Source organism: Cydia splendana, chromosome 2, assembly GCF_910591565.1.
Source record: "Cydia splendana chromosome 2, ilCydSple1.2, whole genome shotgun sequence".
In the NCBI taxonomy this organism is placed as follows: domain Eukaryota; kingdom Metazoa; phylum Arthropoda; class Insecta; order Lepidoptera; family Tortricidae; genus Cydia; species Cydia splendana.
In genome coordinates this window covers 19,378,980-19,406,185 of record NC_085961.1, presented here as the reverse complement: position 1 = coordinate 19,406,185, position 27,206 = coordinate 19,378,980, and the positions used below count along the sequence as shown (strand labels likewise).

Here is a 27,206-nt window from a genome sequence, read left to right as displayed (position 1 = left end):
TAAGATGAATCCAGCCAACTTTATCCGACCTTTTATTTTTTAAATATGGTCAGGAACACGCTGTTAAAATTATGCGGTTTCCTCCTGATACACCGTGTATAGTGCAGAGAAAGATAATTCTCTAAACTTCAATGTGTTATACATAGATAAAATAGGTAGCAAGGTTGCTATAAGATAGCAAAAATATCGCAAGATTCGTAAGACATAATATATATTATGATTATTGGTTTATGATTATAGCTCTGTCTGTGACGGGCTCAATCACAAATAATATTTTTCTCCGTACGAACTCCTATCACATTTTTACCTCTTCACTGGCCACTAGAAGAAACTGAAGTATTGTTCATTCATTATTCTTCATCAAAAAAATATTAGAAAAAAAAAATGATTTGATTGATACGTCAATGTCATTAAAACTTTTCCGGGAGATAATTATTTGTTGATTAATAATCAGTTTTAGTTACATTGCGATATCCAAAATGGGTTTTAGGATAAGAAGAAACCCCGAAAGCACGAGGTGTGCAGTTTAGGAGGTTATCCATTAGAACCCAAGCAAGTGAACACATTCTTAAAGGCAAAGCTGTTTTGCCAAAAACACCTTTACCTTTCCCCTGGTACGATGGCGTGCCAATACCACCACAGACCTCAGAAAAACTGAAATGAAGTTACAGAAGCAGACGATAATTTGGTCGACTACAGTGACTATCATGTTGGTGACATTGTCAACATATTGAAGAGCGTACTTTTAAATTTGTTGATAACAAATATTTTGTAATTAAATAATAAAAGCCTTTGAAATAAGTATCATTTATTTTGCAATACTACTTATATTATAATCTTGCCGTTTGTTATATTTCCTTACAGGATTTTTTTTCAAAGTTAAATACTAGGTACTGAAAATAAATACTACAAAAAAATTGGTTATTAACGTATAATATTTTCTTATCAGTTAGAACAAGAATTCGAGCAAAGTCAGATGAAAATCGAAAATTCGGAAAAATGAAACACCCTAAAGTGTTTGATAAAAATTGTAATATTTACTTTGACTTTGAAAAAATAATGCGACTCCATGGATTCTAGAACCACAGTACGCTACCAAAAGAGTAGTTATAAGACTATATAGGCTTAGGACTAGTTTGTCAACTCTCTAAAGACGGTGATTGATTATTTTGTTAGTTTACCTAAGAAGTCGTCATTATATAGGTATAATACAATTTAGTAGTGTGTATGTCACCAAAAATAAATAATACTTAAATAACCAATTTTTTTGTAGTATTTATTTTTCAGTACCTAGTAGTTAACTTTGAAAAATCCTGTAAGGAAATATAACAAACGGCAAGATTATAATATAAGTAGTATGGCAAAATAAATGATACATTATTTCAAAGGCTTTTATTATTTAATTACAAAATATTTGTTATCAACAAATTTAAAAGTACGCTCTTCAATATGTTGACAATGTCACCAACATGATAGTCACTGTAGTCGACCAAATTATCGTCTGCTTCTGTAACTTCATTTCAGTTTTTCTGAGGTCTGTGGTGGTATTGGCACGCCATCGTACCAGGGGAAAGGTAAAGGTGCTTTTGGCAAAACAGCTTTGCCTTTAAGAAAGTGTTCACTTGCTTGGGTTCTAATGGATAACCTCCTAAACTGCACACCTCGTGCTTTCGGGGTTTCTTCTTATCCTAAAACCCATTTTGGATATCGCAATGTAACTAAAACTGATTATTAATCAACAAATAATTATCTCCCGGAAAAGTTTTAATGACATTGACGTATCAATCAAATCATTTTTTTTTCTAATATTTTTTTGATGAAGAATAATGAATGAACAATACTTCAGTTTCTTCTAGTGGCCAGTGAAGAGGTAAAAATGTGATAGGAGTTCGTACGGAGAAAAATATTATTTGTGATTGAGCCCGTCACAGACAGAGCTATAGTACCAATAATCATAATATATATTATGTCTTACGAATCTTGCGATATATTTTGGTATGTTATAGCAACCTTGCTACCTATTTTATCTATGTATAACACATTGAAGTTACATTATTCGATGTTTAGAGAATTATCTTTCTCTGCACTATACACGGTGTATCAGGAGGAAACCGCATAATTTTAACAGCGTGTTCCTGACCATATTTAAAAAATAAAAGGTCGGATAAAGTTGGCTGGATTCATCTTAGTTTTTGAGATATTAATATTTTAAATTGAAATAATTATGGGTGATTACTCCATGCCTAATGTACTTTTGCTAACGACGTTGCCGCATTGTTATCCAGTCTAGGAGTTACTATTACAGAATCTCGAAAAGACAGATATCACTCATGAAACTCATCTGCTTTAGAAAATAAAAATCTTTGATTTCGCGTTTTAAGTTTTTGTTTCTTACGATACGCCACTGTATTGGTTTTACAAAGAAATATGCAAAAATGACAGTTTTGTTTTTATTTTTTACAAAAATGTATATAACAGTTTTTGCTTCTAATAACCTCAGGAATGTGCTGTTAAAATTATTCGGTTTCCTCCTGATACACCGTGTATAACTTTCGCCACGATCCCCCAGGGTAACCTTTCTTTAAAAAAATTCGCTATGTTATCGTAAATAACTGGGACGATTACAGGTGAAGACCTGTGCGACAGCATAGTGTCTATCTCTTTCTTACTTACTTATAAGTACGTTAGTGAGAATAGATCGAAAGTATAAAAACGTTCAACTTAGTAGAGCTGATCTGCTTTTTACTGATATCCGTGGATAGGTAATATTGTCCGTATTGCCTCCATCTAATACTTCTCACCCAGCAAATGCAAAAAATAAATGGAGTTGTGTAGAACCACATTAATAAGAGTTGCGACGATTGTATAGTAATATATTTGTGTGAAGAATAACGCATGTGATAAACTTCAGATGTGTGGAATAAATATTGTGTAGAATCGCTACTAGGTAGAGTCAAGATTGTGTTGAAATAATGACTGTGAAGAATAACGCATGTGATAAACTGCAGATGTGTGGAATAAATATTGTGTAGAATCGCTACTAGGTAGAGTCAAGATTGTGCTGAAATAATGACTGTGAAGAATAACGCTCGTGATAAACTTCAGCTGCGTGGAATTCATATTGTGTAGAATCGCGACTAGGTGGAAACAATAATGGCATAAAGATCGCATAATCCCAATATAGGTACTTGCCAAATCATAACCCGTAATCGGGTTAAAAAAACTTTACTAGGCTTTAGGTTTAAGAGCTAACGAACGTGATTGTGAAGATGTTTCGTTATTTAAGTAATCAGACAATTAAAACACATCTCAGCACCTAGCTAATAGAACAGCGGATAGTTAAATAAACGTGTAATCTGTGATTAGGGCAAATTTAATTTAAGGACCAGTGATCAAGATCGATCTTTGGTACAATAACCCAACCCTTGCTTTGTTTTGATTAGCCATTGGAATTGTTAGCCTGGCCCGGTGGGGGCAAACATAATTCTGTTCAGCAAATAGTTACTCAAGGTATCAGGGAAGGCGTAACATGAAATATTTCCCTCAGGCCGGGAGCAATTTTGCACGAATATGAGCTTGCGTGTTTTCAAGATCATCTTAATTGGGTTCGCGTGTTTTTTTGTACACTTTTCTTCTAAATACACTTTTTTTTCTATAAATATGTATATACTTTTTTCTATCTCGTACAGTTAGCTAGTCATTGTTTCAAGACGACTGATTTCATCCATTTACATCTAAAATCTAGTATCCTGGCATAACTACCAGATTAAGTTAGACACCAAGTTGCAGAACAATGGTGCGAACTAGCGCCGGGGGAACAAAACCATATAATTAGTCTGGTTGTCTGTATTATACTGGGTAAGGTAGGGCTTCCTTTGAGCTGTACCTACATATTATTTAAATAAATAGCTGTATTCTTAGTCAATTCAATTCAATTAATTTATTTATAAAATAATAATTTTACACGTCACATCATAAAAATATATCACAATTATTAATAGTAAATTGTTATTAGTAGTCCGTTCCGGAGATGCATAAGTACCTACCTATGTACATATATACATATAATTTGAAGCTCCGCAGTCAACAAGAGCCCTTAAAGTTTCGTCATGTCCGTCCGTATGTCCGCGTGACTCAGCTCTATAACCATTATAATACTATTTTAAGATTCAATTTCAAGAATATGTTAATTCGCACCTAATTTCATCGATGTTTTTCAATAAGTACTACTACTTCCTTCTAACGTCAGCATGTAATTTTCATATTGAAGTTTTAAAAAGCCACAAATGTTATCATTTTGTTTAAAAACGTTACTTTTTAATCCCATGTAATTATCATGACTAACTCTATGACATGGACAAAATACAATAAGACTATTATTAAAAGCAGTGTCCCTACGTAAGTTCCCAGTATGAAAATAGAAATAGCACGCAACACAATTTACGCTGAATCATTCAAGTAAACGCCTCCTATTCCGTGTTATATGACCAGTTCATCGATTTCAAGTTACGTGGGCGATGGGACAAAAATAACCATTATACGAGTAGGTACTAGCACTACTAACTAACAATAGTGACCACTTATCAATGGAACTGGCAGATGGTCATGGGATAGCGATTAAGCTGTGGGAATTAAATGGTTTTGTTGAAGGGTTTGATAATAGAATAACTCTGTAACTGGAGAAAGGACTTCAACTCGTTTTTAATGTTTTAAAATAAAAGTCTACTATGTATTAGATAGAAAGGGATACACTTTTGGCGTTATTCATGCTTGTCAAGTACAGCCTTGATAATCGTTAGTCCTTATCGGTCATTTTGACGGTTTGTTATATAGAAAGGGACAAAATTTAACAGAAGTTAGGTAAGTTTTATGAATAAGAGGGTTTATGTGTGATGTTTTTATTCTATTTAGAAAAATTAAAACAAGATCTTGTCAATAATTTTCATGAAACCAATAAGAGAATGGATATCTCAACAGTTCTATTTATTATTAATAAAATAAATTACTTAATCAATACATTTGTCCTTTCAATCCGGAGGTCGCGGGTTCAAACCCCGGCTCGTACCAATGAGTTTTTCGGAACTTATGTACGAAATATCATTTGATATTTACCAGTTGCTTTTCGGTGAAGGAAAACATCGTGAGAAAACCGGACTAATCCCAATAAGGCCTAGTTTCCCCTGTGGGTTGGAAGGTCAGATGGCAGTCGCTTTCGTAAAAACTAGTGCCTACGTAAATTCTTGGGTTTAGTTGTCAAGCGGACCCCAGGCTCCCATGAGCCGTGGCAAAATGCCGGGATAACGCGAGGAAGAAGAATACGCTGGAAAGGAGAAATTGGATAAGCGACACGCAGCTAACTTTACGGGGGAGCCAAAAAACTGCAAGACTTTCTAAAAAAAAACATTAAAATTCCTAATGATGACGTATTTCCTAAATTAGACATTTTATATGGTTGTAGTGATGTATTCTACATTATCCTATTATTAATTTACCTTCAAATGAGTTATTTAAGAATTAATATAGTGTCGCTTAAGCAAAATGGTCGTAAAAATAAATTTAGGTAAATTTATCTTACCGACATATTTCACAAGAAATTCAGGTAAAAAACTCCAAGGTAAATTTGGTGTCAGAATTGATCGAGTAAAAACTATCTTATTGCAAAGTATGCTTATTTTATAGTCAAGCAAAAAAGTATATACATAAAATTTTCCAAAAAACTAATCAAGATAAATTATCTAACACTTTTTAAGGAGCAATTTCAAACTCGATAAGCTGTTTATGCGACACATTCAACGTATAATACATCTACATTCTATGAGTTTTATAGTTATCAACCACAAGGAAGATTGTCATACCTACGCATATAAGAAACACGCCCTTTAAGGAATTTGTATAGCTTTATTTCAAATAAGAAGTTATGTTAACGAGTCTTAAGATAACAAGTGTACCATTTCTATTTGAGATCAAAATTGCTTAAAAGGGTCAACTTAATTATGAGGTACTAGTAAGAATGGAAAATTTATATTTGAAACCAAAATAGGAAAAAAATATTATCTCGTGTTTTCATGAACCTTAGATTAATATTTTTTTTTCCGTTACTTGGCATTTTCTGATATTATGAAAAATAACAACAAAAAGAAAGTATTTAAGTTAAAAAAATTACTAGGTAGCTTCCAACAAATTTCAGGTAAAATGGAATAAACGACAAAATTTTTATATCTGAAATTAGGTAAATAATGATAAACGCCAATAATTCACATTTGACAGTTAAGTAAATTTATCCATATGATATAGAAAGCTATTAGGTCGGCCAGGTAAAAATAGTTAACCGACAGTGAAAGGTTCGTTGTCATAAGGCAAAATTATCCAAGCTAAGCTTAAGCTGATCTGGCAAATAAGTAAAAAACTCTAACGTTCATTACATCGAATAACTTTTCATCTAATCTCCACTTTTCAAAAAAATGTTGTAAAGTAAGTCGTTTAGTAACTTAAATGTACCAGTGATTCTCCAAATCACCGACTGGATAAGCGACACTAAAGTCGTCAGATGGGTACGAAACCTAGTCCATTCGATGCAGAAAAATCTGGCGATTCCAACGATGTATATAACTCAATATCTCTGAAAATGTCGCTTATCCAATTTCTCCTTTCCAGCGTCGATATATTTGTCCTAAAATGTCAGGCGACCAAGGGATCTAATAGAGACTAACGAGTTGTTGTTTGTCTGTATCGTCACCATTAGCGACAGTTACAATGATGACGTCAATGATCCGTTCAACCCCCGAAATATACGTACCTACTTACAATTGGGCGTTCATGCGGCAGGCGTTTATAACCAAGCGCGGTTAGAATGAACGCAGTTATCCAACTGTATTGTTATGAGAGTTTTTTGTTATGTGTATTTTTTAATAATATGTAGGTTTATTTTTACTCACATGACCTATGGTTACGAAAATAATTACTTGCACATTAAAATGTAGTCACCTCAACTCACCAGTCGAAGAATTATTAATAAGCGACGAAGAACAGACTAACGTACGTGACCTATATCATTATCATACAAAATAATATACTGTTAGAATTGATGTATTTATATAATAACTATAATAAGGGGTTTTCCTAAATCAACTTTAGCCATCGTTTGAACCTTGGCAGGTAGATTTTTCTGTGGTGTCTCGAAGAACCGACGGAGAGTACCTAACTAAATACAAAATTGTCACCTCAATCGCCTGTATGCGCTCAGCCTGACCCCACGTAGCTTCCAATAATCCAAATAAACAGCGAGGGCGACCGCGTCAGTCGCACGCGACATTTTATCGCCTGCGATATCGCCACTCTTTTATTTGGTTCTCACATTATTTACGACATTAATTGGAAATTACATGGTGACCGTTTATTTGTTTGTATAAATGTTTTTATTTCTCATGTGATTTTGCGTTCTGCAATATTACATGAACTAAACGAACCTACATGTATTGTTGAACACTGGGTTTATTGAATGTGGCGGTGTACTTATTGGCAGGGGTGCGAAACTCCTGACTTCGGTCAAACTCGGCTCCGCTCGGCTCAGCATTGCTCCGAGCAATTATTAGGGTTGGCACCACTTGACTTCCTTTTGCGTGCACGACCACAGATAAGATAATCACTTGATTTTTGACAACCCTAAATAGCCGATAGGGATAGTGCCATATATTAGAAAGAGACAGCATGATTCGACCCTGAACCGCTGTCAAACTTCGTTTTCGTAGGAAGTTTCCTTTCTGTACGGTAGTACTATTAATTATTCTGTGTTATTGGTTAAATGACGTATGTACTTAATCGAAACATGGTTGACGATAAGTACCTTCGCGCTAGCTTGTACAGTCAGCTTCAAATAGTTATCGACGGCCAAAATGCCCAAATATATCGTAAGATCGTAACACATTTTTCTGACCATTCTTATTCTTACCACCGAAATAAGGATGTGTCCCGATATATTTTTTCGTTTTCGCCGTAACTATTTTGATGCTGACTGACAATTCACTTCACATTATATGCACAAATACAGTTCTACTTTCGGCATGTCCTTTCTTTAGCATTTCTATTCTAAGAGATGTGATGCAAAATGAATACAGGAAAAACTGCGAAGTGAATTTTAAGCTTAAAAGCGCTGCGCAGTTGCGCACTGATAATTAAAATTAATAAAATGAACGATTTTACTCCATGCTGCACTTTAGCCATCAATCATTCAAAATAGTCGCTCCGCCTAGTAAAATTTCCACGCAGTCTTATGTACCTATAATTTTATGACTATAAAGGTAAGGCAGGCCCGTCAGTTAGCTTGTTCCGAAATAGAAACCAGGAACATTAAATCAAATTGCAATAACATAACTCTCGCAAACATATTGCTTTCCTATTGCAAAAGCTCGCAAATCTCACAATCAACGTCTTATCGTTAAAAGTTTTCGATTGTAAGCTCCAATAAGCTGTACTACCAAGATTACCCGCAGTTTACGAACATAAGCATGGGTTGTACAAAGCTCCATAAGTTTAAATAAAGGAGCGTTTATTTTCGTATAGCGTAGATTGTCGGTATATTTTTACAATATGAGCAATATTGCGCTAATATACAGGCTGAAATTTATTTTTATTATTTTAAAGTATTTGGTTCAACAAATCGCGCTTGCCGTGCAACGTGACAACGCTACTAGTATTTTTGGCTCTTTTGGAATATAGGTATGACAATAAGAATGGGACAACATGTAGTTTTAGTTAACATAGCTTTTGTTACTTAAGTTGGTTATTAACTTATTATTTTGTGTAATGTTTTGGTACATGGGTACATGTAACTTGATAGAGCAGTAATGATTAAAATATTCGGAACATACGAGTAGGTATTATTATAATCGGATCTAAAAATCTTGTTAACACTGTATATATTACAATATAGCAGCACAGCGACAGTCAATTTCAGACCGTTCATACCTACCTACATCTTGTACATTTTTTTATTCTTCCATCCGGGTACGTAAGTACTTCCCTGCTGTGAAGTCCAAAACTCGTAACCCTCGCGAGTGTCACCCTCCGCGTTTATCATTTTTTCGATCAGACGCCCGGGTGACAGCTTTCAACCCCGGATTAACTTGGAGTTGTGGCGAGAAAAAAATTTAATAGCTTTCCAGCCTCCGTGAGTGTTAGTTACATGCTTTGTTAGTTGACCGAAGTTTGCTGGAGGAGAAAATTAAAGACGGCTGACTTTGTATTGCGCGATGAAAGAAATGTATTAAAAGGGTGGTAAAAAAGAAACCGTCTCCAGCTGTTTGTATTCCCCGACTATAAAAGCCAAAGAAAAGAAAGAATTTTGATTTCAGCAAGCTGCAAGATTTAATGGACACTAAAATTGGACATTTAATGGATATCATTCATAAAAGGGGCATGCACTTTTGCATCTATGTGTACGAACTACCATGGCATCAAAACTATTGAGCCGATTTTGATAAAATAACATTAAAACAAACACTACAAGTGTTTTCTTTGTGTGTTCTTATTAGTTTCTACTTTTTACTGTCACGTTTTGAATATTTTTCAATTACACACTGGCAAAAATACGACATGCCAATATAACATGCCAAACACATTATAGAAAATTTGTTGAAAATTGCAACTAATTTCCTGTGAAAATGTAATGCATAGGATAATGATGCGGTAATTTGATTTCCGTGTGCCAATCGCTCCAGGGTGTTTTAAATGTTTCAATAACGCCATAATGAGCAACCACACATGAATTAAAGGATTACCTACCCTACTTGATTGCAATCAACAAATTTGAAATAACAAACTCGTTTGTTGAGCAGGGTATATTTAATTAATCAAGTCGAATCGTTTAGTTTTTACTCCTAATTACTTAATTAGCATAATTAATCAGGAAGATCTAATAAGATTATTTATCATAAAGGAAGTGTTTCAGACCTGCTGGGCATCCACATTGTCCGTAATCCCTGATGCTCCTCCTCGCCCTCCAGTTAGGCGGCGGCCGCGCCAGCACCTCCCGCCGTAGCCTCTCCACCAGCGGCTGCTGCGGCTCCAGCACCGCACTCCTTAACGCAAAGTGCTGTTCTTCCAACACCGCCAACCTCTCCTGCAGACCCTGCTGTTTGTACAGACTATACCCGCTCGATATCAGACTCATGGCACACGCACACCATAACACCACACAGTACATCCAAGGATCCCCTGGACATTTGTCATCGCATTTCGTCTTTTTCACTTCTTTCTCCACCTTAGCAGGTGCTGGTGCTTTTGCAGGAGGCTTCCCCCCTATCTTTAAAATCATGCTGCTCAATTTACCCTCATGAAATGGAGTTATGGTTTATTAGAGGCATCTTCACCGCGTTAACGGCCGTTGAATGGACATTGTATCACAATAGTTGCGTCCGGTACGCAAACCTTCGATTTCAAATAAAACAAAACACACAGAACACAAATACGGATAAACGAAAACACTAAATGCGGCACATAAATAACATAGGATTGAAGAGTTTGCGATGAATATCGTGAATCGCTTTAATGCGATCGTATTTAAGATCGTGGGTTGAATGTAGCGCGGCGTACGGACGTGCTCCCGAATCGGCAGACGGAGCGCCACTGACGGCTCGGTCGGCTGGAGCAAGTTAAGCTTGAGACAACGACACGCGGGACTCGAGTAATGAATAAAAATTACACATTATATATAGATATTTATATAATTGTATGTAGATAGAGCTTTTTATAATTCGATACAAGCTCTCAGAACTTTAAAAATCTTACTATATTGATTTGATAGTTTACTCGCAGTGATCTCGCTCGTACATTTACTTAGCTTGGTGCGCGCGAGGCGCGAGATGCATTGCGGTTTATGCTAAGTCAACATCAATGATTTTCACATTTTTACAGTTCGAATATTCCAAATGCTTAGTTTTGCGAAATGTTTTGAAACTTAAATGCTTCATAGATAGATAATAAATGAACCTGAACTCCGAATGGAATCGATGAAATAATTTTAGCGATCTTGATTTGATCAAGGGGTCGGTGAATGAACGTACGTATAACTTTATGTCAATCTGAATCATTGTGACATCACATTGTGATATTTAATATTATTTGATGCTTATTACATATTAGTGCGAGCAGTGTGAGCGAGATGCGCTAATACTTAAAATAAACTTACGTATTTTACAGTTGTAATGCCGCTCCAATTTGCCTGATGAGTTATTAGACTCTTAAATAATATTAAATGATATAGGTTATCATAGCGGATGATCAATAATATAGAAAATATAACAATTTAATCAGTTTATAATATAGCGGCATCCAGTTCGGCGAACTTGAACATCAGCTAATCCGGTAAACCCAAAATATTTTCCATCTAAATAGCAACGCATTCACTAGATAGCATTACGTACGTCTGAAGTCCCTTATTAAGGGAATGCGTGCAAAAACCTGCAGGCGTACGACGCCAAATTGGGTGGTAGCTCATGTAGAAGGACCGAGGGGACCCGCCTCGTAACACGAACCTTCGTATAGCAACCAAATACGACGAACGATGGCTTTCTCTCCTTCTTTACTATTAAGGATGAACAGGATAGATATATTTAATGAGCATGCGGTAATATAGGTAGGGACGGCTGGGATGATCAATCCGTTTAGCTTGCTGTGATCAGACTGATCGATACTAAACTGTTTTGCTTTGGGTAAGTAGACGTCATTGCGAGTTAAACGCTCGAAGCCGGGTAATACGGTTTTTTTTAAAAGCGTTTTGTTCTGTTGGCTTCATGCGTCGTATGGCTACGGTTGCATTGTGGCACCATGGTTCAAAAATAAAACATAAGGTACGTTTCAGAGATAAAATATAGCATAAGCATTGGTTCATAAAATTTTATCATCACGAATTTTAATCGTTAAGTACATATAATTAATAAAGAGGAAAGCAATAAAGACATTCCAGTAAAACTTAATTCGTATCTTTATCGGTTGGTTAAATATATAAAAACAACAATTTTCTGGAGATCAAAGACTGATATAATGCTAACGATTGAAATATCATATTTCAATAAGAAATAATGGTAAACGAAGAAACATAACCCTAAACATCAACGCGCCTACGAGATCTGTATCAAACATTAATTAAATTTGTACGAAAAGAAAAAGGAGAGATGTTTTTAAACGATAGACCCTATTAATCTCTTTAATAGAGTCATTAAAAACGGAGTGGCAGCCGCAAGCGCCGGCATGAAGTCCCAGCCCGACCTTCGTAATAAACCATAGAGTAAAAATAATAGATACCACTGATAAGAGCGCATCAAAAGCATATTTAAACACACTACGCCTGAAGCCTGTATCAGTTACTTAATGGTCGCTTGAAGTTTATTTCCAGTATAAAAGCTGTCTCTGGCGACCGTAGAATAATTAAAATTCATAAAAGTGAATACTAAATATCAAGTACCCCCGCAGATTAAGTGTACTTGTGAGTTTAACGATCTCTCTTCATTAATATGTTAAAGCCAGGAAATCTGCAGCAGGACAAATAGCGGATAAATGATAGCAATTAAAACTAGATTGTCGTTATTTAGAGAGCGTGTGCGGATCCCGGCCTTGTTTGAATTTAATTTAAACTTTTCTACTTCGTCAAACGCAGCTTTTACCCTCTCGTTGATATCTCTTTTTTAATTTAATCCACTGAACTCTTAAATAATTTAATAGGATTCGCTAACTTGGTTCTTAGTCGTGAATAAAGTAAAACTAAACTTTGTACCGCGATTACGGGGAACGACTACCAGGGGAAATCCGGAGCTGCATGGTGCCTACTTGTATTCCGAACAATCGTAAAAGTTGTTGCCATAAAACGCAACATAGTCACATTAATGTATTTTCCATTCCTGAACCTTCTATATTTTCTGAATATTAAATTTACTTCACTTCCTTTATGTCAATTTTACCGAATCATCCTAAAAAACATCATATTTATGTGTAGGTACTATTTAAGTACTTAATTAGTATTTGCTATTACAATAATTATAGATCAATATATTAATACAACTTCTTATTTCACATATTGACTTAATACGTATGTAGTTATGAAACTTTTGGATAAACTGCACACTTGCTCAAAATATTCCAACTAAACCAAAACTTATTGAATAAATAAAAAATAAATGCCAGGTGTATTTCTACCGGAATAAGTAAAAACAAAACAAAACAGAAACTAAATTTGAACATTTCTGTTGTTTACAGGCAAGTGGGGAGCGTAAATTGAGCCACTTCCTATTCTGTGTGAATTATGGCAGCCCAGTCACCCATTGGCAACTTGCTACTTGCCTCTAGCTTCATGCCACTTGCTGCTAGTAACTTGTCCCTACTTTGAGTCGAAGTGGAGGTCGACCGTAAGTTTCTTCATTTTGTTGAACATGTTTGTTTTTGTTGCGGTTTAACACAATTTCACGGGTTACTATTTAAATTAATATATTTAATTATTCCAATTTAAACATCAGGGTGCGCAGCCAACGTGCAATCGTTAACGCTCCGTAGCGAACGAAACGCAACTGTCACTGTCGCACTAGTAGGGAAGAGTGATAGGCAGAGATTGGCACGTTGGCTACGCGCCCAGAGCGGTTTCGTATACAATTTAATGATATTTTTTTAATTAATAAGTTTGAGTTCCAGCAATTAACCTTCATGATTTCAGGTTAATGTTTTTCTGCCGTCTGAAATACTTTAAATTTAAATAAGTAATGTTTTAATTTTTCCATAAAAAACCGTTCATTTCGATTCAGTTAGTATTTTCCTCTGGTTGGTATGGAGACAAATTTTGTGTTTCACTCGGAAACAAAGTTTTATTAATCCTCGTGCCTTGAAAAAACTCGCTACGCTCGTGGTTCAGTTTTGAAATATTTCGCTTGCTTGCTTGAGCACGAGGAGTAACGTTAAACAACACATTTGCCCACTCGTAAAACAAATAACTATTTAATCCGATAAATTATCCAACTCTCAAATTTATTAATCTCATCTTAAGTTATAATACTCATATAACCCGACATCAGCATGCGAAGAGTGAACCGATAGCAATTAGACAGACCGTTCAGATCTGAATTTCAAATTCCGATGGGGATGTAGTTTGGAACCCGCACATTCACCATTACAAAAACAGTATGACATTCATTTCACAACTAGGTAGTAATTGTGATGCAACTGTGGGATTCTATTTCTTGTGTTCTTGAAAAAAAACGTTACATTGCTTTCATCTTGACATTATTTTATATCGTTACTATTATCCTCAGGCTACGGAGTAGAAATACTCTTGTTACCTAATGCTGATCAGTTCTCTAAGAATTACACATTTAACCTAGCGTTGCCCACGACTTTGTACGCGTGGATTTTTATATTGGTTGTGATTGTAACTTTGTTCAGCTAAAAAAAGTAGTTGAAAGCATCGTGACATTTGTGTCGCAGTATGTATACTTCCAAAGTCTCAACTCCCTCAATCGAAAAAAAAATTGTTCTCGATAATAAGTTTTTGGCAAAAATTTAATTTTTGGTACAAGCTTTTATCGCTGACTGTACTTTTCTTACGACAGACAACTAATACTCATCGAGACAATTCTAAAAACCCCTAACACAATTAGGTTGCGTTGTTTCATCACGGAGTTCCTATGGCCACCTCCTGTCTCCATGATCAGGTCAGTTCGACAGTACCATATTATTGTATTGTCATCAGAACAACATACAGCTGCCAATTTTCATGACGCTACGATCCTTGGAAGATGGTTAAATTAGTTACCTTAGATTCCATTACATAGTTAGTTACATACAGGTCGACCTAATAAAAGCCTGTTAAAAACTGGCAATCTCCTCTCAACTTCCTTACAGCAAGATTTTTCCTAAACTCACTCAAAAACATTTTTGTTCTCGATGCAAACAGGCCAATCCAAACGTACACTAACATCAAAATGATGTCTTTCAGTTATCGTGTATATCGTTCGTATTTATTCGTACATGTATTGGCGCGAGCGTCACAACTAAATGATATCACCCAGATATAATTGGCTACAAATATAATGACCACCAAAAAATACTTTCGTACCCTAAATAAAGAAATCTGTCGTACCAAAAAAAATTACTGAACACCAAAAAAATAAGGCCTAAAATTACAAAAGTACCACCATTTTAATAATGACTGCACTTCAAATTGTATCCAAATACCAAATATATTGAATGATCACCAAATCTTGAAGACCAAATTAATGCGATATTTTCACCTAAATAAACCACTATGATTACCAAAAATATATACATATTACCAAATAAAGTAAAATGATGCCAAAATTACTAGCCCCTCACGCTTAACCCCCCGTACACCGCACCGCACGCGCCGATAAGTGGGTTAGGTTAGGTTTGCATAGTCATAGTCATACCTACCTAACCTAACCTACTTTTCTAGTAGCATACTGATATGCTACTAGAAAAGTAGGTTAGGTTAGGTTTGAACTACTATCAGATAAGTGGGTTAGGTTAGGACTGCGACTTTTACAGAAACGCATCTTACAGAAATGTTACTAGAAAAGTAGGTTAGGTTAAGTTTGAACCGCGACCTTTACAGAAACGAAATGCTACTGTAAAAGTGGGTTAGGTTAGGTTAGAACTGCGATCCTCACAGAACCGAACTGCTATCATATAAGCGGGTTAGGTTTTGTTAGAACTGCGACCCTTACAGAAAGGAAATGCTACTAAAAAGTGGGTTAGGTTAGGTTTGCCCTGCAACCCTTACTTAAATGAAATGCTACTAGAAAAGTGGGTTAGGTTAGGATGGATCTGCGACCCTTACAAAAACGAAATACTACTAGAAAAGTGGGTTAGTTTAGGTTAGAACTCCAACCCTTACAGAAACGAAATGCTACTAGAAAAGTGGGTTAGGTTAGGTTTGAACTGCGACCCTTACAGAAACGAAATGCTACTAGAAAAGTGGGTTAGGTTAGGTTTGAACTGCGACACTTACAGAAACTAAATGCTACTAGAAAAATGGGTTAGGCTAGGTTTGAACTGCGACACTTACAGAAACGAAATGCTACTAGAAAAGTGGGTTAGGTTAGGTTTGAACTGCGACCCTTACAGAAAACAAATGCTACTAGAAAAGTGGGTTAGGTTAGAACTGCGACTGTTACAGAAATGAAATGCTATGAAACGCTAGAAGAAGGTGACGATGTGGATTAATTAATTTAATAGGATAACGATATATTAAATACTTGCACATTTTTAGTTAAAATGTGGTTATAACTTTGGTGGTCATTTACTATTTTTGGGTTTACAATGATTATTTTGGAGTCATTTGCTTTAATAGGATAGTAAGATTTAAAAATATGGTTATAATTTTACATTAAAATGGAGTTCTAATGTTGGTGGTCATTTACTATTTTTGGGTTTACAATGATTATTTTGGTGTCATTTTCTTTAACAGGATAGCAAGATGTAAACATTTGGTTATCATTTCACATTAAAATGGGGTTTGAAATTTGGTAATCATATACAAATTTTGGGTTAATAATGATTAGTTTGGTGTCATTTCCTTTAATAGGATAGCAATAGTAGATTGTACAACAAGGGCATAAAGTGACCTATTTTACCCGAGGCAATTTTTTGGTCTGAGCGAAGCGAAGACCAAAATAGTAGACGAGGGTAAAAATGGACATTTATGCCCTTGTTGTACACTCTGCTTTTCACTTCGATTGCGAGGAAAATATACAAAAAATCAAATATTTTAGGTTATTTTAACGTATTTATTCAAGACTATAGAAAATTGTTCTTGGGCCGGTCTGAGGCGCGGGGCACGCCGATCGGGAGAGCGCCGGTCGGGGGCGCGCCGGCAGGGCTGGGAGTTTGTATGGCAGAATTTGGACTTTATTGCTAAGTAGAGCATAAAATGCGATTTTATGTCGTCTACGCACGACATAATGGTGCACTTTTTGAGCATGAGAAGTGAAAAATATAATAAAATTGGCAATCATTTCACATTAAAATGGAGGTATCATTTTGGCGATCATTTATTATTTTAGGGTGGTAAAATAGATTTTTTTGGTGTTAAAATTTACTATATCTGCTGATCAGTTAAATAGCAGCCGATATAATTTTGATATTAGAGTACTGTACATTCGAATGAGCCTGAAAGTTTTAACACCTTTTAACCCTCTTAACCCCCCTTAGAAGATGAATTTTCAAAAAACACCGTTGTTACATTTCTTGTTTTCTAACGGTGTGACTTTCTCCAAAGCCTCAATTTTATTAAATATTTTTTGCTCCGATACAAATTTTCAACCCCTTCTTGACCCTATTAGGGGATGAATTTTCAAACGCACTGAAATCACTTTTCTTGCTGTCTAATATTGAGTCTTCCTATGAATTTCAAGTCCCCTACCGAAATCAATCGTTCCCGTTACAAACTTTCAACCCCTTTAGGGAACGATTTTTTATGTTATTTTGTTAAGTAGTATATTTTGTTGTGGCGGGATACCTTTTTGAGGAATCCTTAGATTATTTTATTATCCTACTGAAGTAACCAGCTCAACTGTGCTTGACCCAGGCCCTTCAAACAGTCCTCATCCACGCGTGATGTTTTAATCACTCGCCTTTCTGCCCTCGTCCCTCCTCTAATTGTTTCCGACGCCAAAGATACTTAAAGATAAATGGTTTTGTTAAAATTAAAACTGCGATTTAATTGTTTGAAAGCTGTACATGATTTATGACTGTTTTAATTTCTTTTAAAACTTCTCTATAATGTTCTGCAAGTGCGGAAGACAGAGGTAGAAAATGAATTTTACAATTAGGCTGTATTCTTTTCTAGATTTATCTTTGGGCTGCAAGTGTATGTCTTAGATCTAGGTACAACGTCAGTCAGGACAAGCACGCCCAATACGCCCATGTACTTACAACTGAGTTTATTGACGAATACAAGTATGGCGTTAAGGTTAGGGGCCTGTGCCATAGATAAGCAGTCACCACAGTGATAAATCACACTCGTACGAATAGTTGTTGAAGTTGGCGCCTGTTGCGGTGAATATAAATAAAACATTTCATTTCATAAGTATATCACTATTATTTTCAGAATTCCGTGCCATTGTTGTTTGCTTTACTTAGCTGTTTAATCCACGTTAGTTAATGTTAATGAAAGTTTTCTTTGCTTACGGTGAAGACGAATGTATTTAATGAATATCTTTTTTCTCTTATCTAAACATACCTGAAACAAAAACATGTGATACTTAGAAAATGAAATTTAAAAAATATATTATAGATCGTGTCATTCACGAAGACGCGTGCTGACTCACAATGTCACGTTATTAAAGGTTAGATTTGACAAATCTGCGCGTCATCGTGGATGACACGGACTATAAATAAGGCAGGCATTATGACCTAACTCTCGGATACTTCATATTACTTATTAAATGGCCCTAACTCTCGGCAACAATTGAATTGACTCTCTCGTCTACTTTCATCTCAAGAAATAACTTAATTGCATTCGATTCCCGTCGTTCTAGATAATTATGCGGCTTCTTTCATAAAGTTCTGAAGTGCATGAATTATTAAGATGGACGTGACAGACTCCATTGTACTGGAAATTGAAAAGTTGTGTTTGACTACAAAATGCTATTGTTTACAAAGTTTTAAGCTAATTGGTTACTTGTTATGCTTTTAACTTGATATATTAACCTTTATTTACTTCGAACAAAACAGTAAGGTGTTTAAATAAGTATTGATGAAAGTTTCTGTAATATCAATTAGATCAGAATCATAATGTTATTTTTAATTAGAGGTTACGTTCGTCTAAACAAAATTTCAGGCTACGTTAAATTTTATCGTGGATGATAAAAAAATTGATGTTTACTGTTTGAATCTAGCGGGTTATGTAGTTCTAAGGGTTTTTATTATAATAGCACCTACGTGGATTAAAAATAAATATGCTTTCTTAGTAATGCAATTTAGAGTAGATAATGAAATGGGTAATTTTCTATGGTTTTTTTTTACAAAGGGGGCCTAGAGTGTATAAAGTGTTAAACATGTACAAATGATCTCGCCAGAAATAACTATCACAAAAGTCCCTTGGTATAGTGATAAAGAAACAGCGAATCAGGAAGTTGCGGAGTTAGAACAAATTATCGCGGTGTGTGTTTAGGACGGTGTGGTAACAACTGGTAGAAAATTTGGCGCCATCCAACAAGAGCTGTGACCCTTTGTCTATCACACACTGCTTGAGGAAAGCCATATCACTGAAATAATACAACTTAAGAGACAGGATATAGAAATACTAGTCATAACACCTATAATCGGAACGGATTTCGAAGAAATTTTGCACACATAAGCGACTAAGATTATTAAGTTTTAAGTTAAGTTATTAAATTTTCTTAACTCACTTACGTCTGTTGTACCTACTTATTTGGTGATAATTATTTATTAGTTCTTTTGTACACTAATTGCAATGCTAGTCGTTTGAAGAGTTAGTAGGTAAAACGATGCGAAAAACTTGTCTCCAATAGGGTTGCCAGACATACTATAATATATAGTATTTTACTATATTTGGCCTCCGTATACTTTATGAAATACGAAACACATAAAGTATGCTAAAATACTTTATTTTAAACTGAAACTAGAACAAACAAAAAATATAAATTATATAAGAAATAAAGATATACTTTATTTTTTCTGTGTATACTTTATTTTTTGATCCTTTAAATCGCCAATTACTATATATCTCAAAAAAATCTGGCAACCTTAGTCTCCAATGACACATCTTTATGTGGTACCTACTATACTTACATCCGAAACCCGAAGAGGGAAAGGCTCTCCATATACTGGTCCACGAAGAGTTGCGCGCGACGTTTGTGGATCGCCTTAATTTCCTCAAGCTGTTATCGTGACACACACGCATATAAGTTTCTTTGTAAGTTTAAACGATAATGGAAAACTTGGGCGCAGTTCGGCGATAACAATTATAAACTTTGTTGAAGATGCATGACAAGTTGTCACTTACTCTAAAGAGCTTTTGTGCGTACTATTAGTTAAAACTAATTTTACTTTCTTGGTACATAACATTTTCCGTAAGTCGCAAAACTTGCAAGCAATTTACGTTACGACATAACGTTGACCATGGATGACGTACTTTTATTACCGCTATAACTCATTGTTATCATTATCACACGTTTCACACCAAAGCCTGATTAAATTCATATATTTTTCACCACACCAGATCGGAAAGGCTTACTTTGCACTTCAAAAACGGATAGCAAAGTTCCACTTTGCTGTCACATGTGAAGCAAAGTAATCAAATGCAAATTTTGAGTTGTTTTCTTATGTTTGCTGGTATTAGAATTGACTTATAAATGATTATTTTGGATGATAAATATTTAATAACATTCATTTGAAATTGATTTGGTTTGATTTTGTTTGATATTTTACATTTAATATTTGCTTCGGGTTGGTGTGGTGAAAAATTTTGTGTTTCACTCGGGGGCAAATTTTGTTTAACCCTTCAATTTTGGAATCTTTCGCTTGCTTGTGTATCAATATTAGCACGAGCGGTTAAACAACAACTTTGCCCCCTTGTAAAACAAATAACTATTAACTTTCAACAAGAAGCACCTAAGTAAAATGTATTAATCACTCGTATAAACCGAATTAACCCATTATAATTTAATTGTCGTCGCGAACTTACCTACTTCAATGAGTCAATATGAAGTAAGGCTTGACTTAATTACTGCCTTGTTATAAGATCAGCTCGTGTATTGATATCTTTAAATTAGTGAACAAATTGGGTTTCGGATAATATAATTTGGAATTAATTGGATTGATTAATTTTGTGATTTTGTAAGTAATTCATTATTTCAACATTTGTTTCGATAAAATATCAAAGTCATGTCAGTTACTTTTTTTGCGCTTTATTATTATTGCCACAAATAACAAAAATACACAACAAGAATAATCCTTAATTGTACGTACTAGATAATTTCAATAAAATTAATAAAAGGTACCTCGTCAACACTTAAATCACAAAAATCTTGTGAATAGATTCAAGTAAAGCGAAAAATAAAAGCTCAGACTAGTGCAAACTAATTAACAAAAAAATAAGAGAGATACGTCAGTTGTTGATAATTTTGTGATAAAAATAATACAGCAGTGCAAAACATTAAGGCTAGGTTCACACGGCGTGAATTTTTCCCGTATACCGTATACCAGATTTTATCGAATATCATAGTGACAGTGTTCAAATCAAAATCTTTCACACGGCGTCTATGCGGGAAAGCCGTCTAGCTGTGTGAACGATTTTGAACGTTGCCATACAAATGTTGCTGGCATTACGATATTCGATAAAATCTCGTATACGGTATACGAGAAAAATTAACGCCGTGTGAACCTAGCCTAAAATTGCAAGATTTTAAAGAGAGCTTTCACAGCAACACTCAATAAGTCCTTAAATTATTTATTAAATGAATTAGTGACAAGAGTCAAATTTGTCCTTAATGAATTACTTTATCTCCGTCGTCCATCCAGCATTTATTGTGATGAAAATTAATCTGATTAAAAGTTAATGGAGCACAACGCTGATAATGCGATGACTTTTAGGGTTCTGTACGGATATGATGGTCGTTCTTGTCTACGTGACAGCGTAATTTAACGGTGTCCGTCACTTTCTATCCCACGGTGTTAAAAAGTGACAGTTATTTTATCACGTGGATGAACATGGATAAAGCCATCCATAATACGCCGGCTGGAGTCAATGAAGTTACTTGATACCGTTGGAAACTGTTTTCAGTAACAAATACAAAGCTATGGCTGATGCTTATTAGTAACAACTGTTCAGGTTTTTATTAACACTTATAATTTTATTATTATACTAGCAAAAAGCAGAGCTTTGTAAGGGCTCGCGGAGTTTTTCTACCGAAACGTACCGGACCGCGACTTTGATCCAATCCGAGGCTTATTTCATGTTCGATCGAGTGAGTACGTAATAATTCCGTTAAGAACGCAGCTATAAGTGAGAGCAAGAAAGAAATATACTAACCGGACCCCGGTTGCTGTCCGGTACGCCTGTCTGTTACAGCTTTTACTTTGTCCATTAAAAGCGTGTCCAGACGACATAATCAAATTGCCAATATCATCCATTCATACGTATACAATTTCATAAGCGCTTATTACATCCTACACGGTCGCCCCAGTACTTTTTGTAAGGAAGCCACCACCACCACCAGGGGTCAGCGACCCAATGTCAATGTTTAGGGGGGGGGGGGGCTTTCCTACAGAATGTTGGGTCAGCGACCCAATGTCCTTGAATTTATTTTTGCGTCCATACGACACAATTGAGCGAAAAACTATCCCGTCTGGACACCTACTGGCGGTAATCACGCTGCTCCGCACATAAACACACACACACACACACAGTTCCACTAGGTACAGCCAGGGTTCAGCATCAGCTCTATCTTGGGTACTGCTCTTCTAAGTGCTCATTAAGACGTGTCAGATGACCAAAACAGCATGTGCCTATGTTGCACTAAACCTGAGTTCCAATAGGTACAGCCAGGGTTCAGCATCAGCTTTATCTTGGGTACTACTCTCCTAAGTGATCATCAAGACGAGTCGGATGACCAAAACAGCGTGTGCCTATGTTGCAACAAACCTGAGTTCCACTAGGTACTGCCAGAGTTCAGCATCAGCTCTATCTTGGGTACTGCTCTCCCAAGTGCTCATCATGACGAGTCGGATGTCCAAAACAGCGTGTGTCTATGTTGCATCAAACCTGAGTTCCACTAGATACAGCCAAGGTTCAGCATCAGCTCTATTTTGGGTACTGCTCTTCCAAGTGCTCATCAAGACGTGTCGAGTGACTAAAACAGCGTGTGCCTGTGTTGCACCAAACCTGAGTTCCACTAGGTACAGCCAGGGTTCAGCATCAGCTCTATCTTGGGCAGTGGCGTAGCTAGCATGGGTGGCACCCGGGGCGGAAATTGTGGGTGTCACCCCAAAATTCAATCAAAATTGTAAAATATGTTTAATATTTTACAATTATAAAATTACGTTTAATATTCCATAGCTCACAATTTACTCCATCGCTTTCATTTTAGATTCCATGAACTCTCAATAATCCACACCCGCAGGTGTTGCCTCTGCGCGCGTTCTATGACACGGGCAAGGACAGCATCCGCTCGGTGTAACCCACATTTCATAAGTGTCATAAGGGCATCTACATGTTGGCTTGGGCTCCGCGCACGCCTCGCAAAGGTCCGAGTCATCATTGTCCCGTGAAAGATATACAAATAATTTACGTTAAAAAAAAATTAAAAACTTTTTCTACCAAGTGCGCGATTTGAAAGAGATTCTGCAAAATCCCATTTCACAATGAATTTCAAATAGTCCAGAGTCACCCAATTAGAAACAGTGACATAGCTTCTCAATTACAGAAATAATCACATAATAAAAAAAAAACTTTTCTGAATAAAAAAACCTACGAGGCGCCAACATATTATTGTTACATACCAGGAACCCCGAGACATTTAAACCATGCATTTCCGAGGCCAAAATAAGGAAAAAATACTAAAAGAGTTTACGTCAATTTCGCCAAAATAAAATTGTTTTTCGATTTTTTGTACATAAAATATATATGCTATAATTTGTAAAACTGTCACCCAAAAATAATTTTAACTTTTTTTTGTCAATTACAGAAATAATCACATAATTTAAAAAAAATACCTTTACAATGGTCCTGAATTAAAAAAACCTACGAGGCGCCAAAATATTATTGCTACATACCAGGTGCCAACGAGGAACCCGAGAGATTTTAACCACGCATTTCCGAGGCCAAAGAAGGAAAAAATATTAAAAGAGTTAGAGTATTAGGTACGTCAATTTCACGAAACATAAATTCTTTTTTCAATTTTTTTGTACGTAATGTACAGTCAGCCAAGAAAGTGGTCTACCACTTTTCGACTCTATCAATCAGATGATAATCAGAGTGGTAGACCACTTTCTTGGCTGACCGTACCTACATAAAATATAAATGCTATTTGTAAAACTATCACTCAAAAAGAATTTTAACTTTTTTTGTAAAACCTAGTTTTTGCAAAGTGTACTTGTCACTTTTTTACATTATAATAAGGATATTTGGACTAGGTAGCAACATCGCCATAAAAAAAAATTGCACTAAGTAACAATAAAAATATGCTTTTTTAGCCTGCTGGTGGTACTGGACTATGAAACTAGGCGAATTCCAAAACAGTTTATAGGACATTTTAGTCTTTAAATATGATCAGGAATATTCTGTCAAAATCTCTCGGGTTCCTCGTGGGCATGTTGTATATTATTTCCTTAATGGCGGTTGTGCAATCCGCCACAGTTTTACGAATTTTTATAGATGGCACTACTGATGTTCACGGTCGGGTGTCACCCCCCAAATGGGTGACACCCGGGGCGGGCCGCCCCCTTCGGGTTGTAGTCCGTCTGTATCGGCCCTAAGCCCTAAATCACTAAGTTTGTATTAATATGCTATCTTTATTTATAATTTTAGCAGTTCCAAGCAATAGTAACACTAAAACTGTTTCTCGAACTGAAAATACCCGATTTAAGTTTTCTAACACAACATGACTGATTAGAATAGAATAGAATAGAAAAAGTTTATTTGGTGCAAAATAAAACTTAACCTAAAAATACATCTTATTCTAATACATACTAACACCAAAATGGATGCCACTCAGCATTTGCCGATGGCTAATATACTTAGCCATGGCGCTGGTTTTCAGGGCAACCAGAGAGAAAAACACAATAAAATAGAAAAACACAATAAAATAAAATTAAAAAACAAAACTAAGCTAACACGTGGGAGAAGGTGAGTTTAAACTATAGCATGATATTAGCCAGACAAAAAACAGTAAATACGTACATAGTATGTGCTTTGCACAATTAGACAGTAAAAATACGTGTCTGTAAACATAAAGCAAACTTAATAACTACCGAAATACAAGCATTAATTAATGATAATAACATCTAGCACAGTACATCAGCTCAGCGTCACAAAACATACGAGTAAATTGACCTCAGCAGTGAATATACAGCAAAATTGATTGTTCTAGTAGTAATTCACAGAAACTTATAATTGCTAAATTGGGAATCAAACCAAGCGAAGCGAAGTGGGTCTGAATCCAAATTTTTAATCCACTTTTGTATTCATCGTTGATAATGGCGTAAACGCCATCTGTCAGAAAAACAAATAATTACTTAACATTAGCACGAATGTTAATTTCATCACTTGTCCAACAGATGGCGTTAGTAGTAATACAAAGTGTTATTCCTTTATTTTATTTTTTTAAGTTTATAAAATGATATTTTTATGTTTGATAACACATCTAGACATGAATTTGAATTACTATGTTAAATCTCAAACCTAACAGTGCAGTAGTTTTTCCGTAAAGTGTACCACAAGAATGCATAGATTGTCGAATAGTGATAGGGCTCGCTTCGCTCGCCCTAATTATACATAGCTATATTGTTTCCAGCTGTATGTACAAATCGTATATATTTTTAAATTATTTCCAGTTTTCATAAAGGTTGGTAAATAATGGCTAACAGCATTCACTCGCTGTATGAACTACAGTTTTTAATTGCTATTTTGTATTTTTTACGTATACTTATATATGTGCAATTAATAATTTCATAAATAGGTACCTACTCGTAAAGTGCCAATACATAGTTATCTAAACACTCACAACACATATCGAATTTATTTACAGTTAAAGTAGGCTACGTAGAAAAACATACGGACCCCATTTAACCATTATTTAGAACGCTAACCGTCCACTGCACTACGCGGACTTTGTCCGCGCCTGCTCATGTGGGCAAAGATAAATCCCCCTTTATGTTGTTTTATGTTATGTATACTTTCCTGTAAAAAGTAATTAGGATCCTGGTGAAAAGGAAAATGTACATGTTTCGATGAAAAGCAGTCTGCTTAGTTTAAGTATATGCTCGCGGAAAGAGAAAAAATAATATTCCCTAACATGAGAATAAAATGACGCCTTTCGTTCTTTTGTAATTATTTTACATGATTTTTTTAAATAATTTATTTGGTCATCATCTATTTATGATTGAACTAGTTATTTAATAAGTTTAAACTAGCATAAAATAATGAGGAATTGGGTGAAATTCGACCGTGAGAAGGTTTTGATAATGTTTAATACATTATTAATAGATGAGAACACATAAATTGATGGAAATAAAAATAAGCGCTGACAGCCTAAATGCATCGAATGCGCAGTTGTTGCGCACCCTCATACGCACACATATTCAGTAAGTTACTTGTATGATATACCTACTATGCACTCACACACAGACACGCCCCTGTTAAAAAAGTTAATAAAAAGGACAATACGTTAACGGCGTTGTGGGCGTGTGACAATGATAGATAAAGCTGAGGTAGCGAATAATAAAACGTCATGCGAACATCCCAACAGAGAAGATCCGATTTGCCGAAAGATTTCTTGCTCACTGCCCAAGGACTGGCACAGATAAGTACAAGTCAGAAGGTACAGTGAAAAGGTGTGGGTGGCGCACAGAGAAAGGCAAAAAGTGGAGAATTTCTAATTCAAAAGGTCTACAATAAATAAAAGTGACTTCAGAGGTAGGTTCTAAAGGAGTGCACAGCTGAATTGTGATGTTCACGTACGTTCTTCGTTTTGTATGGGAAACGTTCTCGCAGGAGAAGTTTTGTAAACAGATTACAAATTTTTGTTTAAACAACTGATTCATCCATAAGCTCTTTTGCGATAAGGTCGCCTGTTGTTTATCTCTGTCTTTATATATTATATGTAAGTTAAACACACCTCAAAATACACAACTACACAATAAATTCGCAAAGAAACCCTTGTGAATTTATTTTGAGGTTGTGCAATAAAGAGGACTCGTATTTATTTAGATTATCTAGTTTTTATTAAAACTATATTGAATGTAATTAATCATTCTATAAAGTAAAATATGCAAAAACTCGCATTAACAAATACGTGTCTTATTACGTGAACTGTTATTTCTTAGCTCGCGAAGTCGGGGGCACCGCTTCCGACAATTTATTTCCCTCCGTTTGATCTCGGCGGAATTTCTTTTATCAGACCCCTCATTCATGTGCGCTTGAGACTTAGTTTGCGTGCCAACTGTCTGTGTGTGTAGAAATTTAA

At 35.5% G+C, this 27,206-nt stretch overlaps 1 protein-coding gene across 1 annotated transcript in view; it reads right to left on the bottom strand.

Annotated features, from left to right (window-relative positions):
* The window catches only part of LOC134801184 (collagen alpha chain CG42342), a 283,499-nt gene extending 272,885 nt beyond the window's left edge, over window positions 1-10,614 (bottom strand). Inside the window, exon 1 of the mRNA XM_063773734.1 lies at window positions 9,949-10,614. Within this exon, the coding sequence (XP_063629804.1) occupies window positions 9,949-10,312 (364 nt within the window). The 5' untranslated portion in view covers window positions 10,313-10,614. The remainder of the gene's footprint in view (window positions 1-9,948) is intronic.
* Between the last annotated feature and the right edge of the window lie 16,592 nt (window positions 10,615-27,206).